The sequence below is a fragment of the Ctenocephalides felis genome, unplaced genomic scaffold, assembly GCF_003426905.1.
Source record: "Ctenocephalides felis isolate EL2017-DRISC unplaced genomic scaffold, ASM342690v1 CF-g0.4_SCAFFOLD_03571, whole genome shotgun sequence".
In the NCBI taxonomy this organism is placed as follows: Eukaryota; Metazoa; Arthropoda; class Insecta; order Siphonaptera; family Pulicidae; genus Ctenocephalides; species Ctenocephalides felis.
Genome location: NW_020539725.1, coordinates 57,228,744 through 57,249,725, shown reverse-complemented (window position 1 = coordinate 57,249,725; position 20,982 = coordinate 57,228,744). Strand labels below are relative to the sequence as shown.

The 20,982-nt window shown below is 26.5% G+C and overlaps 1 protein-coding gene across 2 annotated transcripts; it reads right to left on the bottom strand.

Annotated features, from left to right (window-relative positions):
* Window positions 1–22: 22 nt before the first annotated feature.
* On the bottom strand, window positions 23–19,274 carry LOC113385131 (retinol dehydrogenase 14-like). Of its 2 annotated transcripts, XM_026622941.1 has the most exons (8): window positions 8,539–8,579; window positions 7,376–7,530; window positions 4,736–4,863; window positions 4,120–4,271; window positions 1,699–1,836; window positions 1,303–1,471; window positions 1,098–1,240; window positions 23–372 (listed from the first exon to the last, which is right to left on the bottom strand). In XM_026622941.1, exons 3-8 carry the CDS (start codon window positions 4,858–4,860, stop codon window positions 95–97), a joined length of 1,005 nt encoding a protein of 334 aa, XP_026478726.1. In that variant the 5' UTR covers window positions 4,861–4,863; window positions 7,376–7,530; window positions 8,539–8,579; the 3' UTR covers window positions 23–94. The 2 variants fall into 2 exon arrangements, with proteins under 2 accessions (XP_026478726.1, XP_026478727.1); XM_026622942.1 differs by lacking the exons at window positions 7,376–7,530; window positions 8,539–8,579 and adding an exon at window positions 19,262–19,274.
* Window positions 19,275–20,982: the final 1,708 nt, after the last annotated feature.

Below are 20,982 nucleotides of genomic sequence, written 5' to 3'. Positions count from 1 at the left end.
CAAAACTTTACAAAATTGGCCAGACATACAACATAGATTTAGCACTATTTTCCATTTAGCAATTCTTATTCAAAATAAAACTATTTTCTTGTTCTTAAATTCGCGGATCAGTAGGCTGCAATTTAACTAAATCTTCTGACAATTCCCAAAGTTTCTTGTTTTTCGCTTCATCTTTGGCCCCGGCTTTTAATGACGATTCTTTGCAATCTAAGAAATATTTGCCGTTGACGCCTTCAACTTCTTCAGATACTGCTAAGTAGACCGTCGTTTGGCAACCTTGTTTAGGGGTCTTGAAAAATCCTTTGGTCACTAATTTGACTGGATAGTTTAGAGGAAAGGGAATATTGCGCCAAATACCGGAGTCGATCATACCTGAAAGCAAGTTGGAGTGAATTTAATGAACTTTCTTTGTAATTTTTATTAATTTCCCGAAGGTAACGTTTAAGTTTTCGCAGAAAACTCGTCTTGTTTATTTTATGTTTTCCCGACGTTTCAAGTCATTGTGAATCGTTTGACACAAAAATTGGAAAAGGATTGTCAATTCACTTTTCTGTTATTTACAAAGAAACGGCTCGGCTAGTCCTCATCGGGATACATCGAATGGCTTTTAAGCCGTTTAAGAGAAAACGTAGATTTACGGCAAAAAATCTGTTCACATACACACACATACTTTTTACAAATTTGGTATCATTCGATTCAGAATGGCTTGAAAGGTCGAGAAAATATAAAATTAGCGAATCGGATTTTTTGATGAAAACAATCTTCTCCTTCGGGAAGTTCATAAATACATTTAACAAAGCTATCAAAAAGGTGATAATCATTGTTTATAATATCGTTCTATTTTTGTTTTATTTAAAATTTCGATATCAGTAGCATTTATATCTTGTGTATTGTTTATGTATAAAATACCAGAATTAATTAGAAATTATTTAAAATTATTTTAATCAACGAGCATTCCCCACCATTTTGTTTAATAACATTTTATAGTCAAATTAATTAGTCCTCTAGACTAGAATATTGTTTGATGAGCAAATATTTATAATACCAGAAATCATTTGCTGAGCATTCCATAATATTGTTTATTAATAAATACATACCTGGATGTAAACAATTTGCAGTAACATTAGTTCCTTGTAATCTTCTTGCAAGTTCGTTTGAGAAGCAAATATTTGCATATTTGGATACGTAGTAAAGATATGCTGGGAATGTGTTTATTGGATTCAGATTTTCCAGATTCAATCTAAAAATAAAATGATCATTTGAAATAGCAAATATCGATTACTTAATATTAATAAATAATACCTTGAGAATTTATATAGTTCTGAAGCAACTATTACAATTCGGCTTGGTGCTGATTTCTTCAACAAGTCTATCAGCAAATGAGTCAGTAAGAATGGTCCGTAGTAATTGGTCGCCATGGTCATTTCTAAACCATCTTCAGTAACTTGTTTGCGAAAAACGTCGGCCATACCTTAAAACGTAAAATATATTGAAAGTTAAATATATCTCAAACTCTATTTCGTCTACTATATCTTATTCCTGTTATGCGACACTCATTCATTGTTTCTGCGTAATATTTCCATTGTTATATGATTGTGGTGCAATTTATACTCTCATTTCAAAATAAATGTGAGTAGTTGTTTTGAAATTAATAATATTTTTAAATCGCCCAAACAATAAAGGTAATTTAAAACTTACCTGCATTATGAATCAAAACATCCAACCGCGTTTCGGTGCGAAGTACATCGGCAGCAAATTCGCGAACAGATCGCATTCGAGATAAATCCAAAAGTTTTACATGTACATCTCGATTACCAGTAGCAGATACAATTTCATCTGAAAATTATAATTGAAACATATCTGGAAAACTAAATTTATAGTAGTTTGAAACAAAATAGTAGCATGATAGATTTTAGAAAAAGAATACACAATTTTGATGTACTCGGCTCTTTTGCAATGAAAAACTTGTGTGCGACCAATTAGTGCCTCTATTTTGATATGTTTCGATATCTTTTACAATTTTTGAGTTATTAAAAGAAGAAAAAGTTGTATTTTGACATTGACTGTGGGCTCGAGTTAAATATAATCATAAAAAGTTATATGAATGAACAATAATAATTGGCGATAAGTATTTTATATACCGTTGAGTCTTAAAATTTGTAGTTCTTTGACCTAACGTCCAACACCGTAAGGCCAACGGTATGGCACGGCGCGAGCAAATCTCCTAACTTTTTCGAAATACGGAAAATTTTGAAGAGAATTATAACAATTTGTATATTATTGTTGTGTATATGTTTTAATTTTAATTTTTTTCTGCATATATACATACATATGTATTTGATACGATTCATTTTTAACTTCCCGAAGGAGAAGTTTGTTTTCATCAAAAAATCCGATTTTATGTTTTCTCGACGTTTCAAGCATTCTGAATCGAATGAGACCAAATTTGAAAACAGTATGTGTATGTGTGTGCCTGTATGTGAAAAGATTTTTGCCGTAAATCGATCGATCGGTAGCAAAATTTAATAACCATTTGATGTATCTCGATGAGGACTGCTGTTTCTGCCGAACCGTTTTCTTTGTAATCTGAAAAAAAGTGTTTTCGTCCACATTTAAGCTCATACTGCCGAATCGATTTTAAAAAATAAAAAACTGTTCGAAACATATATTGGTTCGGAATCGACCTGATTAGTTTTTGGTAAAGATCGGCCGGGCCTTTTTCTTGTAATAAAGTGTTGAAAATTTTTTTTCGACTATTTTTAGGATTTTTTTTTTACGGTAGATACCATAGTCTTATAGATCATACTAAAATATTACGGTCCTACGACAAGTCGTTTACTTTTAAAAAATCGTCAAAGTTTGCAAAAATTAGTGTCGTTTTTTAGCGTTTGTCAAAATTATAACTTTCATCGACGTTTGCTCAAAATCTCCTGAACCGATTTCAAAAATTTAGAAGCCAATTGATGTATTTTGATGTGGATTATCTTTCCTCGGTTTTGTGCAGCGATCTGCCGAGTCATTTCTTTGTAATTTGGAAAAACGTGTTAAATTCTTTGTCCACACTCAAACTCATACTACCGAATCGATTTTAAAAAATGAAAAACTGTTCGAAAGGTATTATTTGGGAATGACACTGATTGGTTTTAGATAAAAATCAATCGAGCCGTTTTCTTGTAATTAATGTTGAAAAAAAAATTAAGCCGATTTTGATGAAACTTTTTTTGGCGATATATGTCATGGCCTTACAAAACTTACTGAAATATTACGTCCTTATGACAAATAGTTTAACTTCAAAAATTTATCAAAGTTTGAGAGAAAGAGTAGTAATTTTGACGTTTGTTAAAATTAAAATTAGACGATATTTACTTGGTATAACGATAGAATACTTATTCCTAATGAACATACTAAACCAATAAAGTTTTAGGGAAACTGGTTTTTGAAAATTTGCTTTTAGAAAATACTCCGAGTTAACGTGTTTGTTCGTTTTCAGTTATGTGTAATGAATCCACTCTGAATACTTTTAATCACTCATAAATTAATTTATTTTTTATTGATTAAATCGATTCTTTACACATTATTACACATATCGGGAAGTTCATGTAACTTGCCTCAAGGCAAAATACCAATACCAACTAGTTTAATTTTAATTTTTTCTGCATATATACATACATATTTATTTGATACAACTCGCTAATTATATTTTTAACTTTTTATCCAGGAAAAATAAACTAATCTACTCTATCTATCACAAATATACTAATCTCCACATTTGAAACTACGAAAGTTTGTTCAAGCCATGATAGAGAAAAATTAATTATAATTAGATATCTAAATTATTATAAAATTAATTGAACCGAAACAAATTGAATCGTGCTTAAATGAAAATAATATAATTAAATTTTTTCACCAAAAATGCTTTTAAAAACTTTTTTTCTCTAACACACAAACAAGTAACTTTGCAAAGTACTTCAATATATTTATTATTTAGACGCAAATTGAAAGAAACATGATTATTGACTTTTGAAACATAAATATTCAAAATATTAAGAAAATGAATATATATATATATATATATATATATATATATATATATATAACAGGATTTACTAATTTACTGACCTCTGGCCTTGCAAGCACTATCGGCATTCCTGCACGCGAGTATAACCCTGGCACCTCTCCTGGCCAATTCTTCCGCCGTTTCCCGGCCTATGCCTCCAGTTGCTCCGGTTACTATTATAGTTTTCCCGGACATCTTACGTGTTGAATGACACCTTGATAATACAAATATAATGTTAATGATAATAAATACTAAATTATTATTATCTTATATCTACAATAACATTTTCATTGATTTACTGTCAAATTACAACACTACAAAATGTATGTTACAATTACGAATTCATAGTAGTCTATGTCTATGATGGAAATATGTAGATAAGATGGGGAATCGTCGTTTTATGATCAAAACTGAATTTTATTTTATTAATTTCAATAAATCATTAAATGTGTTTGATATTACATATAATAATATTTATTTTCCTAACAAAAAGTGCTTTTATGATGGTTTTCGTTTAGAACGGTTTTGCCCCATAAAAGTGAATTTTTCAAGTTACACAGTTTTTTCTAGAACCTATCTTCCGTGTAAAACATAGGATAGGTGTATATTATGATTGTCCTAGATGGGAATGATTCAAACAATTTGCAACGATTTAGTTTCACCTTATTATATTCTTACCTTCCGCAAGTGATGTGCGCATAGAGTCTAATAACTGCGGCTATAGTCGCAAGGGCCGCGAGTCCTACGATGGCAAACGCTTGAACCCACAGATTATTCAAAAAGGCTGATAAACAGGACATCATATGCTGAAACGAAAACAAAACAGTTTTATAGGACTTATGCACACCATTCTTGTGTTGTCAATAAAAATTGATCGTTGGCAGCATGCTAAATAATAATAAAGAGGAAAAAAAACACGGGCAAATCTACCAGTAGGAGTGTTATACCTTTTGGTAAAAAAATCGAAATAAAATTTCAAAAATAGTGATAAATTTTATAGTTATAATTCTCAGTAAATAGAATAATAATTTCCTAAAGTAATTTTATTATATTGGTATGAAAACCAATAGAGCAAGTAACTCTAACTCTAATCATTAGTATTACAATTTGCTTGCAAATCTCTCTATATTATGAATAAATATATGATGACTATTATATAAGCATTATTCGATTTTTGCTAGAAAAACAGAAAACTTGCTGAAGATTAAAAAAAATATTCATGATTCTAAAATATGAATATGCTCTATACACACCTATACACATAGATATATTTGTTTAAAAAATTTTTTTTTACTTTTGTTTTTTTTATTATTTGTTTATTTACTAGTAATCGCAAAAAAAATCGAAAATAAAAATTTTTATATATCTTTACGTTGCAACGATTTCTGAATATTTTGGCATACCTTAAAAAAAATGAATGTATGTGTGTGGACGATTTCGGGAACACCGATCAACCGATTTTAATAATGCAAAAAACATTTTACTTGTATTGACAAGATGAAGAACTGATTAAATTTTTGAGAAGGCAGGTCCAGAGGTTATGAACTCTCAACAAAAATAAGTTAAAAAAATGTCATTTGGCGGTCAAAAATGTTTATTAGACATATGTACATCAAACTATCAGATGTTTTATAGAGATTTTAATAAAGTGTACACATCATGTGTACGGGAAGTTCCAGCAATTTGCCTTGAGGCACGACGCCATGCACCTCACAATTTTTACTTTTGTCTTTTTTTATTATTATTTGTTGTGTTGAAATTGAAAGTTCTTACAGAAATATGAGAATGAATATTTTTAAAAATGTGAATCTCAGCCATTTTTTCCACGAATTCTATTAAATGTTGATAGCCGTTAAATAATAAAATTTCAAAATCCATCTTATTCTAAATCTATTCAACATATTCACTTTCAGTTCAAAACATACAAAATTAATAAAAATGACAAAACTTAGAAAAATTAAAAATTCTACAATATATCTATGTGTATAGAGCAAGCATAATCATATATTAGAATCTCGAATAATTTCTTCCAACTTTATCAAATTTTCAGATATAGGTAGTTTTATGTTTTATGTAATGGTTACAATCTCTATAAATATTCATATGTAATACATAATAGTTATATACATGTTTTTGTCGGTCAAAAACCAGTTAAAAATCTTCATACAGACATCAAAATAGTTTCAGAATCAGAATTTCTTAAATGCATATCAAGTCTATTGATAGGAAACAAGTTTATTAATATATATATATATATATATATATATATATATATATATATAAAATAATAATGGAAATTTTCGATCTACCATATATCCATTTATAGCAAATCACATAACTCAGCTATATAAATAACTTCCGTTTCTTCATATTAATTTAACATATAATTACATTTTAATGGTAGTAACTATTACTTGTCAAGAGGTGTATACAACTCATTATAAAAGCTTATTACTGGTTTTATAAATTTAATTGCTGTAATGAAGGTTAAATTTTAATTTAACGTACTAATTGCACCATTTATAATTCGATAGAAAAATTATAATAAATAAATAAATTTCGCAGAGCTAATAATAAAATGAACACTAACACTAAAACACACAAGTTATTTTGATATACTACTAGTACTAAACATGAAATTAAAGAAAAATGTTTTAACGACAATTGTTTAAACAAAATACAAATTATCATTATTTCAAGGATATCGTAGAACAATTAAACAAATTACTTCAAATTTCAAAACTAATCTGAAAAATAGATTGTAATTGTTGTTTTCAATTGAATAATATCAGTAATTTTTTGGGAATAATGAAATAGATGCATAATAAAATTTTATTTTTAAAAAGGTTTTAATGGAAGTATGTATTGTAAACTATTATATATATATATATATATATATATATATATATATATTAGGGTGGTGCTTAATATGTACATTTTTTATTTTCCAAATTGATAAAAAAAATCTCTAAAAGTTTTAGCTCTTAATATCAACTTTTAGATAAGCGCAATTCAATCTAAGTTTCATATCGAATTTGCATGGAAAAAATTTCAGAAACTTGAAAATGGGTTTTAGATATAACTTCTTTAATATATATTAAGATATAAAATATTAAAATATAATTTATAAATAAAATTAACCTTGAAGAATGAGTTGCTCTATTATTTAGCATAAACGCAATGATTTACTGTAAAGCCAGTATGTTTTTATAAAATTGTTAAGTTCTCATAAGAAATATCATGTATATATAATTTACATGACATTTTAATATATTGAAATATAAATACAATTACATATATAAATATACTAATAGTTACCCAAATACTCAAAATCGTTGTCCATTTTGCAATCCATTATAAAATCTTATATATCACACAAAAAATTGAATTTAATAAATCAAAATTGAAAAATTTCATAAATCGAATATCTATCCTAAACACTTTTAGTTCTATCACACGCAGTAGATACTACACTGAAAATAAAATCGTCAAAAATCCACGGAATAATTTTATAATAAAAAAACTAGAATTCGGAATATCAGGTTTTGTTTTATGAAGGTCGTTCACAAGTCACTTGGATTTTTAGATTATTACTTGGCATTATTTAAATTGTTGATTCGGCACAATTTTTGATAGACTAAACAAATGAATTATTTATTATGAAATACCTTCAGGTAGAAGATAAGAAGAAATTGATCGATCGCGAATGATATCTTATAATAAAAACAATCTGAACAGGATATGAGAAATTTAATACCTCAAGATTATAAAATATTTGCAACGATGCTAATTATTTTATTCACAAATCTGAGTTGGTAAGAGTATTTAAAAAGAAAATATGGCAATAAGGATTTATCCAAATTCCAAGACTAAAATAATAAATTAATAAAAAAACGATGAAAATAATAAATTAATTTTAAAATAATTTTTATATGAAGAACAATAATTTTATGACTTTATGAAAGATTTTTATTTATAAAACATAATTTTATATTATTTTATATTAAATTCTTCTTTTTTATATTAAATCATCATAATACGGTATCATTTTAATGTGAATACTATCCTTTATTTTGTACTCTATTTTATTTATATTTATGTTATTGTTCATTAATGTTACTAGATGTTATATTATTTAGCAGTTGTACCAAATATTGTAATTAAAATATATATATATATATATATATATATATATATACGAGTATATAAAATAAATCATTATCAACAAGAGAAATTGAGAAAAAGCTAGTTGGAAAATTATAGAAAATAAATAAATATATGCAAATTAACGATAAACGATTTTAGAAGATATAGAAGTTTCACACTATTTTAATTATTTTAGAACTGATCACTTATTGTTTTATGTAAAGTACACTAATTTCATATACACTGCGTTTTATCAATAAATATTAAATTCTCTACTTGATCCTTTATAATAAAAAAAAGTATTAATAATATGATATAAAATATTATTTTCTCACAAATCAATTTATTTGCTAAATCATAGAAATTTCTAATACCCAACAAACAGATATATATATTTAGCACTAACTCACATTACATGAATGAGTAAACCTAAGCTTACACGTGTAATGTAAGCTTAAGCAATTAAAAGTAATAACAGAGCCGATTTCCTAATTTCAAATTTTAAAATATAGAAGATAAATGCAATCTGATAATAAAATAAAAAAAATAAAAAATCGAGAAACTCAAAAAGTGGTATGAAAATGGTCTTTTTTTGTTTACTAGTATATACCATCGCGACATCATTCTATATTAATGATCTTGTTTTTTCATTTTGGATTACTAAGAGGGTTGCAATCGTGACACGGTCACGTGGAAATTTTTTGTAACCCCCTATTTCAACAATTACTAATTTTTAAAATTGTAATTTTTTTGTTTTACGTTTTTAACGTTGATAAATAAATTATAAAACAATAATGATAATATTTCATTTTCAATGTCTCTGTACTAGAATTGCCCTTAAATTATTAAAACTCTAAAGAGATGCTGATGAAAAGTATTTCATAATATGAATATTTTATGAAGGTCTTATATTTAATATCTCTATTATATATATAGTCTATTATAGTTATGTATATATAGTAAAATTATCACATGCCAGTTTTATTTTTTAGAAAAAAGTACTGGCTGCTCGGCTTGTACATTATTTGTTATTTTTCCCAACGTCATTCAGTAAAAATTAATTCTCAAGATCCTTTGCAATATAATTGTTTTCTTCACTGCGCAATCAAAACACAAAAAATGGATCGTTCGCTTTATTAATATGCAAGGTGCATGCATATATTATATACGTTTAAATTATTATATATATATATATATATATATATATATATATATATATGTGTGTGTGTGTGTGTAATAAAACACTCATTAGCTTTACTTTTATAAGCGTTTTTTATATTATTAGAGACCCTTTTATAACTGATTTCATTCAAATTTCACTTTCTGAAATTATTATATTGCAAACACTACAAATTTGGCATTCAAGCCTTAACAAATTATATAAAAGTGTAATTAATTAAAAATATTCGTTCAACGATTAATATATAAGAATGGTTCTCTTCATTATTATTTCTAATTTAATAGCAATATACAACTCTCATTATTTGAATGATTTCAAATTCTCTAAAATACAAACTATTCGGAAATAATGTTCATTTTTATGAATTACAAAATATTGGAAAAATAGAATCAGCTCTATATTGGCCAAATGGTAAATATGAATTTGAAAATGATAAATAAAAATGCTAATCGGTGAAAAAATGGACAAATAGTGACATATATGTTAATTCATTTAATAGTCAGAGTTTAATAAATATCTAATAATTAAAAACATGAAATAAATAAACAAATTTTTCAATTAATTTGAGTTTTCAAGCAAGTCTCATATTAACAAAATATTATTTTATTCAATACAATAATATACATGTATATTATGCCATTATTTTTCAAAGTTCGTTGTTTTGAAGTCGGTTATAATTACTTGCGATAATATATCATTAGAAAAGCAATTATATTCTTATCGCCAACGGTAGGAAATTAGAATAAATACGTATGATTATAAATATTTAAATTAACTTCATAATAATTTTGTTTGAACAAACATGTTTTTAATCTTAAATGTTTAATTTCAAATATTTAATCAGAATCATAATATTTAAGGTATATGAACAGTGAGACATTATTTTATTTTCGAACATTTCTTATATACGAACTTGTTTATAATTATTGCATTGATATTAGATTTATGTTAGTAATACAGTATTACTAATACTTATATATTTACTAACATGAACTACTATTATATATTTACATAATACGTACATAATTCAATATGAATTATAAATATATATAACGAATTATAATTTAAAAAATCGTTTTAAAAATGTAACTACTTGTAGAACACAAGTTGTTTTCTTACATAGATAATTCATTATTTATTGCTATTCTCTATGAATCTATTAATTTTTTTAAGTTTCTAATAAATTGTTTTTTTGCTCTATTATTTGATCTATCGAATACACATTTTTCCTTTCGCGTGATCCAGTCAAAAATAATATTTTTCGAAAGCTTTTAGAAGATTCAAACGATTCTGATATAATTGTTATAATATAATAGGTAATAGCAATTTATAAATAATCAAGCAGCATTTAAATAAACTTATTTTTTATTATTTTAATACACATTCGGTAATATTTTCCACCACAACATCAAGTCAAAAATAGTATATTTTATTTTATAAAATAGTACTTTTATTCTGAAAGCTTATTGGCGCTTTAAACTTTGTATCTGACTAAATAATTGTAATACTTTATGCGCTATATAATAGGAGTTTATAAATAAACAAAAACATTAAACAATATGTTAATTATTACCTATTAATTCACAATCCTAAGACCACAATTTTAAGACTGATAATGTTATTATTGTCTTGAAAAGTAAAACCGACATACCGAGGCATCGAGGCGCAATATTTAGGCTACTCAAACATAAGTCAGACACTTTCTTCTTCTGGTTTCTCTCTGAAGATCCGTCTTTTATTGTCGAATAAGAAAGTTATTTCGTTGCTGACCTTAATAACTAATGATACTTAATAATATAACACATCGGAATTATCATCGATGACAATGAAAAATTTAGATTTTTGATTGTAGAACAGGGCCGTATTGAACATAAAAATGATGATTTTTATGATATAAAAATTCTCCAAGTGCTCTAAGAGAGTATGTATAAAACAATAATAAATTAGATAAAGTAGGAAATCGAGGAAAAAATCAATATTTTAAATTTTTAGTTCTTAATACTCGAATATCATAACGTCACCATAAAATAGATGTGAGTGTTCTTTTTCCTTAAGGCTGTTAAAACTTTCCGATATTTGCAAATAATCGACTTAATTAATAAAAAATAAAACTTAGAAACTTTTAAATTGTCGCTTAGGAGGGGTCGTCCATTAATCATGTGAGGTTTTTAGGGTGAAGGGGGGTTTGACAAAAAAATCAAGAAATATCACGTGGGTGAATATTTTACATGATTTTTTTTTAAAAATCCGGGAGAGGGAGAGTCCAAAAATCCTTAAATAGTCGATCATGTGATTAATGGACGCCCCCCTGAAAATTTTGAGATTTTGACACTGTCCATTAGTCCAAACTTTAATAAATTTTCATAAATAAACCTCTTGTCGTATGCTTTTAATATTTTGGGATGTTCATTAAGACCATAAACTTTCTCATCATATAAAATTTAATAAAAATCAAGAATTTTGTTACCAAAAACTAATTTGCAAGATTCCTATCATATGTTGCAACGGTTTTTAAATCCTAAAAATCAGGATTCAGAAATTTCTAAAAAGCTGGACGAAAATTTTGTACTTATTTGCTATTTGTAAGCAATCTAATGCTAGTCATAAAAAACGGTTTGGCTGATCGTTACGCAAAAATAATCAACGTGACTTCTTATCGAGTTTCATCACATTTTGAAAATCGTTGCAGCCGTTTTAACTTCGACAAAATGTTAAATATTGATTCACATACACATAAACCCATTTTAATTATTTATATTATAACATGCTATTTAATTTTATTTATATTTACTACCAATGATTATATTTTTAAATGAATAAACAAAATTGATTTGTAATCATCATTTTTGATTACCAATTGAAAATTTTGAAGTAAAACTTCTTTAGGCGCGACTAGGAAGTAAGTCTGTGAAAATGCAACGGAAAAGCATTATGGCCGAGACGGGGGCCCAATGATTTTTCATTCGCTTTCGATGATATCATTTCTGTACGGGTCGATTGTGATTGGTCGTCGTGTCGCGTGAGAGGATTCTTTGATTGTATTGTATTGTATACGTAGTGAAAATATTCACGTACATTAGTTAATTTTTCTAAGTAATATTATAATTATTGATTTTTTTCTGGGCAATAAAAAACAAAAATATTACTTACATGAACAAAAATTTACATTAGGATGAACAACATGATAGAAATATGTAATTTATAAGCAGTACAATAGAACAACATATATTCAGAATACTTACTAGAAAAGCTAGTGAGCTTTCAGCATTTCTCTGTAAAGTTTATTATAACCCGAAATCAAAATTTATTAAATTTAAATTATAAAAAATAGTCAAATGTTGATTATTACACTGTTTGTAAACTTAAAATCAAAAGATGAACAACTGACTGAAAATTCAATACTAAAGCAACGTACCAAAACACGAAGAAAGTCGAATTTCTAAGCTAACACCATATATCACAAACCAATGTGGTATTCACGACTAATAATTTTTACAATGAAATGAAATCAATTTTGTTATATTCCCAAAATCCCCAAAACGCGTTTGTTGCGGTTTTGTAATAATTATAAAATATTTCAAACTTTACGCTAGAAAGCGTATATAAATAAGAATCATCACCAAATTTAATTACTTTTATGTAGGCAATATAGTAATGCTATATATATATATATATATATATATATATATATATATATATATACATATATATATATATACTAGCTGACCCGACAGACGTTGTTCTGTACTCATGTCTACAATTTTTAAATTTTTTATACTAATATTTACTGCTTAGTTAAAAATAATAATTACTGTTTTTTGAATTACTATTTACACCAATATATGAGTGATGTTGAATGTAGAACTATTTCAAATAAAATGATTGCTCTCAATTCCCACAGTTAACACTTTAATTATTCATTTAACAAATATTAAAAAATGTTCAATAAAATTGTATATTAAAAATTATACACTGCGATTTATAGAACAAATTTATTTCCAATAGCTCAATTTATTTTATTGCATTTAAGGGTTATATAGTATTTTAGTCATACCTGTAGATGTGGATGTATAAATAAATGATTTTTTGTTTATTCACGACTAAAACATCGATTTTCCAAATTTATCACAATAAAAATGATCGTCTGCCTTTGTGATTTATGTCACAGCATAAGATACACGTGTTGAAAATTGAAATCTTTTAAAAAGGACAACAAATTCAGAAAGAATTAATATATAGCATTCGCGGTAAAGGTGCAATATCACCTTTTATTTTTTTACCCAAAATATATGCTTTAAAAATGTTGCCTATAATTTTTATAATTTCGTACCATATTTTAACTGGCTTTTAGTAATTTTAATATCTAAATTACATTTTTTCTCCAATAAATCAATATACATTATTGCTTAAGTTTATATTTGAAGTGAATTAATTTGTCAAATCATGTTCACATGTGCTCTATTCAACTTGCAATCAACAAATTATTGCTCTGTGAATTTTTTTACTGTGCTCCAATTTACTTGATATTTTGGAAATAGGCTAATCTTTATCTTAATTTCAATGTTTTTAACAATTTGCACTCCGTCACCATCCACAGCATTAATTGGATTATTACTCTTTTAATTCTGATTTTATCAGAACTTGTAATACACTATTTTAAATGTGATTAAATGAGCTACAACTTTCTCTATCATTAATTTTACCGTAACTTCTCTTATTGTAAAACGGCGAAGTTTTAAAGGGCTCGAAAGACCTCTGGTTGGACAGCTCCTTAATTAATCATACATCTATCAATATTTGTGTAACGAAAAAATAATAAACAATAATAATTAGTCAGAAAAATACCTCGAATTTTCTTATATATATATACTTTTATACGTATTCTTTCAGAGGTATTATGATGAGAAATTGGTTGTTTTTTTTTAAATGTTTTTTTTTTAAATGTTTTTTTTTCATGAAATCATGAGTTTTTTGAGAATCATTTGTACTAAAGTTGTGGTATTTTCTAGAATCCATCAAGATCTCTTAAACCAAGTTAATTCTAGATTGAATACGATTATTTTTAATTTTGGTGGATATGGCACTCAAAGTATTTGATTTAAATGAAAAAAAAAACATTGCATGCGTCCTTTATCTGCATGATAGCTCACTCATTTTACACGCAGAAGTACTCATTTTAAAGCTTATTTTGAGCACTATAAAAACCCATTTTCATATCTAGCCTAATAATGTTCCTAAAACACTATAAAATAACGATTTATTAAGATTTTAATTGATATAATTCTGTTCATTACATGATTTTCGTTAAAATGTATATTTTTGAAGGTGTTAGCAAAAAATGATGAAAAACGCAAAAAAAAAACAAATATTCAGTAGCCAGTAACTTGAAAAGTATTTCGTTTTTTGAAAAACATTATTAAATATTTTTCTCGTATAATTAGTTCTTTTATCGATACCCAACATTATTTTGAAAAAAGTAAAATTACACCACTGAAAAGAAATGTCATCCACCCGAGAAGTGGTAAAGGAGTCTAAATTGTTTTCACTTCTGAAGAGTAAGATGAACCTAGTTTCAAATTCCAAACGAATTGGAAAATAGTAAAAATTTCAGACCCAAAGCGCTCCATTGAGTAAATATTCCGTACCCAATGACAAACATATGAATTTTTGACACAATGAAACTTCTAAATAATTTTTTTTGTATTGTGATTTAGTATAGTAAGGCAAAACGACTGCAAATTGAATATGTTTGAGCGCAATCACTTATGGCTCGCTCCTTTGCGCGAATTCGTACGGCGAATCTGTTCGCAAAGTGCGCAAACAAAATTATTGCAAGCAAAAGCAAACCACGCGCACGTCAGACGCATGCGCAGACTGCATCACTTGTCAAATGCATGTTAAATTATTTGCATCTTATATTAATTTAATTTTTGGCACATCTCAGCTGCTTTTCGGCATTAATAATGTAGACATTAATTTTCCTTATTCATAATTATGAATTTATTATATTCTAATATCGCCTTAGCCTATAAGTGAATAGAAATGTTTGGCAAATGACAGTCCTCAATTGTTTTTAATGTCAAACTAAGCTTCAAATATTTTCAAGGGCAAACAATGATAAGCGGTTTTTTGTAATTTTTTCTATTTATTTCTACAATCTAACTATATTTCTATGAATCAAAACATTCTAAAAAATTTCCCGAACAAACTTCAGGAAGATTCATGAAAATCCGAATTATAGTTTAGGAGGAAATATGAAACTTACATTGTTACAGAAGAATTTTATATATAAGATATATATATATATATTAAGGGCCACATCGATTTTTGGATAAAATGCTTTGATGAGCAAAAAACCTGTTCCGCGGTAAATTGTGTGCATGAAATTTATGTGTGTAGTATAGAGGAGCAATGGATAATAAAGTAGTATTAATATTCCATAAAGTCATTATTTTATTCTTCAATATAATATCTTTTATTTACCCAAAATTTTAGTTAGGCATTTAACATTTTTAAAGCTCAGTCTGAGTTTGTTAGATATGGTGACAATGGGTCAAAATCATATATATTTATATAATTTTATTATTATTATATGTTAATATTAAAATCATTTTCATGAACCCAAAATTTTACTAAATCATTTAACATTTTAAGCGATTTTAAGTGTTAAATATTTAGTTTAAGTATGTTAGATATGGAACAAAGAGACAAAAACATATGCTTGATATCGATTTGGCCTATCTTGGGATCGAACCCGGGACTAGTTTATGCTCGATCCGTTTTTTACCGACTGGCTATTACTTGAGATTTATTTTGTTATATGTACTTTTAATTATAATCTATCGTACTTTTTGTATGAATAACAATTAAGTAGTTGTCCAATCCAGTTTTGACTAATTAACTATATTCGAAGTATTTGTTGACATTTTATGATTATATGTGTAGCTATACCCACATAAGTCGATTTTCACTTGAGATTGATATTTGAAATTTGAAACCTAAAATGGAAATTTGACATGAAAGCTGCCTGATGTTGGACTTGGCCTTGGATCGAATCGAACCAGAAACGCAGAACTAGTTTTTAGCTTGGCCCACGCCTGATTCAATTTACCCATTGCTGGGTCCGAATTTTAGAACTATATAAAAGTTTAAACTTGAGAAATATAAAAACGAAATGAGAAATTTATATTAATAAATAGTGCACGCACTATCCCTTGAATCCGTTCATTTGACCCTAATTTCCTTTACGGTTTTCGGTTACCACAATGTTTCGGCCACATCGAAGCTGATGTGGTATTACTTCTTAATACCGTTACCAGTGAATGCACCGTGTGTTGAATGCGTTAAGAACCAGCAAGTACTTCCAGCTAGATATACTGGTGTAAAAATATGAACACACAACACATTGTACATACGGTAAATAATATTTTCAAATTGCCCGTGAAGGTATTCTATAGATACTGTAAAAATAATTATATATCAAATAGTAAAAAATATCATGCAATTGTAAATTTTTAAAATATATTGAAACTGTAGAGAAAGGACTGTCTGATGAAACTAAAATTCGTTAAAGTAAGAATTGAAATCATTTTTATAGATCACTTGTAATCAAATGCTTTACAGCTTTTCTAATATATTTATTCCTTCAATGTTGAAGCATATTTTTGCTCTCGGTCCAAAATTTTATTCAATTTTTTTTTATCCAGAATTTTATCCGGAGGCATATTTAATTTTTTTATGAAATCATTTTTGCGCAAATCTTCATATCAATATATTTATATCGAATTTTTTCCTATTTATTTTAAGAGAACTGAAGTTATTTTATTAATGAAAGAAGCGAAAGAAGTCTGATAGAGCCAAAATTTGTTAAAATAAGAAATGACATCCTTTTTATAATTAACACGTATAGATAAATGCTTAAAAGTTTTTCTATTACATTTATTCTTTCAAATTTGAAGCATATTTTTGCTCTCGGTACAAAATTTTCTATTCTTCCTTAAATTTTAATTTCATCTCAATTAGTTTGGAGATGGAAATAAGCAAAAGAAACTAAATTTAGACTTGCAATGATACTTTATTTTTTATTGAAAAAATTAAATAATACTTCATTTTCTTTACATTTTTAAAAAATATTTGCTTATTTTATCGATGTACAAGAACTACCAAAAAATTTTTTTGAACTCGATTTTTGAATATGCTAGTTTCCTCTGTAAATTATTAGTTATTTCATAATACTGAATGATACAATTATTATTAGGTTAATTGTAAAGAGAACAATTCGCAAAGATATAATAAAAATTATGGATTCAACCATTGTTTAACTTCCCAAAGAAGAAGTTTGCTTTAGAAAAATTTTGGAAACAATTCGCAAAAATATATTTTTACTTATTCATTTTGTAAATGTGATCTAGCAAAATATAGAAGTGTTTAGGAATATAAATATATAAATATGTACTGTATGTTTATGCAGATATGTTGAGTACGACAAACACTTATTATCTCTAATGCAACAACAAGTATTTAAAAACGGTTATATAGATATTTTTACGCATTTATCGATAACAGTTTTGAAAAAAAAACATTTGTTTGAAATTTTTACCATTTAAATAATAAATTCATTAATCCATTAATTTAATATCTGTTTTCAACAACAAAATTCGTAAAAATCACATTAGTAAAAATTGTTCAAAAATATAAATTAAAAACAATTAGATTCAAAGAACCATAGATAAACAAGCAAAGAACTATCTATAGGTCTTTTTATAGTACATACAATACTTTAATATTTTTTAATTCACTGATTTAAATCATTTAATGTGGTTTAAGTAAAAAATCTAAATACAATAGTTTAATATTGTAATGACATCATTAGATGTAAAAAGCATATATTTGTAATTTAACCAATTACATCATAAAATGATTGTATAAAAACAGATAAAGAAATTATAATTTTCCGCAAGAAACCACAAATCAATATTCAATTTATATTTTAAAATAGTAAAACTAATATGTATTAGTTTTGCTTGGAAACTATTTCTGGTTTAACCTACGAATCCTTTTTATTGCACATATAATTTAATATATTACATATAAAATATTCGATAAAAATTGGTTCAAAAAACGACTTTTGAACGACTATTTATTTAAAAATAGATGCACGTGCATGTAATTGCACTTTTTTGCAATTGCACACAAATGCATGATGGGACTCACGGAGTACTCAGAAATACATGGAATATATTAAATTGTTCTTATTAAAGAATGATTAATATTATTTGAAGAAAATGATTGTTACACAAAAATAAAACTAGTATAAAAAATTATAAAAATTTAAATAAAATAATAAATGAGAAAATAATTATAAATTCGGTTTAGTTTAATAAAAGTCTATTAGTTTCGATTTAACATGCTAAAAAATATATGTAATATATATCTAGCTGCAAATTTAATAAATTTATGAAATATAAGTATCATAAACAGCTACAAAAATTCATAAAAATCGTTTTTAACCAAATTTGGTCCAAAAATGCTATTGTTGATATATTATTATTATTGCAACAAATATTTTATATTGAAATAATATATAAAAAATAAATACCAATAATAACAGAGATACATTTTCACATGTATTAAAAATATTTATGCATTCAATTATCATTGTGCGTATACTCATTTGTGATAGATTAAAAAATGTTTTACAGTTATTCAAACATATCTCCACGTACGCGCTTTTGAAATGGTTATGTACTCCTGATATTCGAATAAGGTTTTGTCAAATAAACCCAATTCTAACCTTACAGTGCTTCTCACATGCTGCCGCAATATAAATTAAATTATATTTTTTAAAACTTATCAAATATATATATTTTAATTCTTACCTTTGTTTTATAACACTTTATCATAACAGTCAACACAAACTATTAACAACTTTCTTATTTTTAATTTTTACTTCATTTGACAACTCAGAGATGGAAGTATTTCTATGAAAACCAACTTCACGTTAGTAGTGGGATTTAAAACACATGTACCAACGTGCAAGATTCTTTCTTGATCATGGATGCTGTAGTTGCAGGTGGATAACTCGCAGAGTTAAGACAGCAGGTGTATTATGAATTTATATGAAATTTAAAGCGGAGATTTGTGTATTTCATACATATGTGTTAGTGGTATAAATATAAATATACTCATATAAATATAATGCATAAGGTGTTTTTCAGACATATGATAGTATTTTTTGAGCATCTATCCAATAAGTAAAAGAATTTAATAAAGAAAAATGTCTTTATTGTAATAGCAAGAGTTTGGAGTGTTGATTTGACTCATTTCAATGCATACAAATAATCGAAATAAAAATGCAAACACTAATTAATAAATTACATAATATACTAATAAAATGTTTTTGAATCATTCAAATCGGACGCTCTCTTCTCTCAAACAGTAAACGAACATTTTTAGCATATTCAAAATTTATCATTATGTCTATTGATAAGAAGATGTGCTGATTAGTTTCTGGCAAAGGCAGTTCCAGCCCTAGACAATATAATAATGGGTCCAGCCTTTTCGGAGATACGGAGCAAAAAGTGCGAAAAATAGAAACCAAGTTTTTGAGAGAATTGAGTATCCGATTTGAGTGATTCAAAAAACATTCAGTTCATAATGACAAGGAGCAGTTGTGATTAGTTTTTGGCAAAGGCGGGTCTAGCCGTTTTGGAAATACCAAGCTGAATGTGCAAAAAATGGCAGTTTTGAGAGAACTGAGCATCCGATTTGAACGATTCAAAAACTTTATGCTTGTGTTAACAAAACTATTGCTTTTGAAACAAATTTTTTTTTTTACTAATTTTGAATAATTTTTTTTTTGAATAATTTGAATTTGAATTTTATTTTTTTTATTTTATTTTATTTACATATATACATTATTTTCATATCTAGCTAAAGTTTTAAAACTCACTTATATATTTCAGATAAATAATTTTACTCTGCAATTCAGTTTATATAATTCTTACGAATAGTAGACTATGTCCTTTATTTTATTAAATTCTTTGGTTTACTTAAATTTACTTTTTTGTAAACATATACATATAAGTACAGTATTTATAATAATCTATTTGAAAACATTTAATATATCTCGAATATTATATTACAATACGGGAAGTTCCAGCAATTTGCTTTAAAGCACGGTGCCACCACTTATTTATATATTCATATTTACCACAATTTATATATAATAATTTTTCTTACTTTTACTCTACGGTTTTATAACATTTGTTAATATTTTAAAGACTAAAAGGTACTTATAGTTTATATAGTAATTTGAAAAAAATCATGATTGTAAAAAAATGAATTGTCATCAAATGACATTTAAGTGGCTTTTCGAAACAAATAAAAATCTAAGCAATATTCGATCGTGAAATTAAAGCAAAAATGTTGGTGTGCTAATTCTATCCTTCACTATTGGAAACGCTATCCGTTATATTTTGGGGTATCAAACAATCCAGTGAATTTCGATTTCTGCCCTTGTGTTGGTTAGCATGCGTCTCTCGGCTAGCAGTGGCTCTGAACAAAAGAACGGCTGAGTCTGAAAGCAGCAAGCAATTGA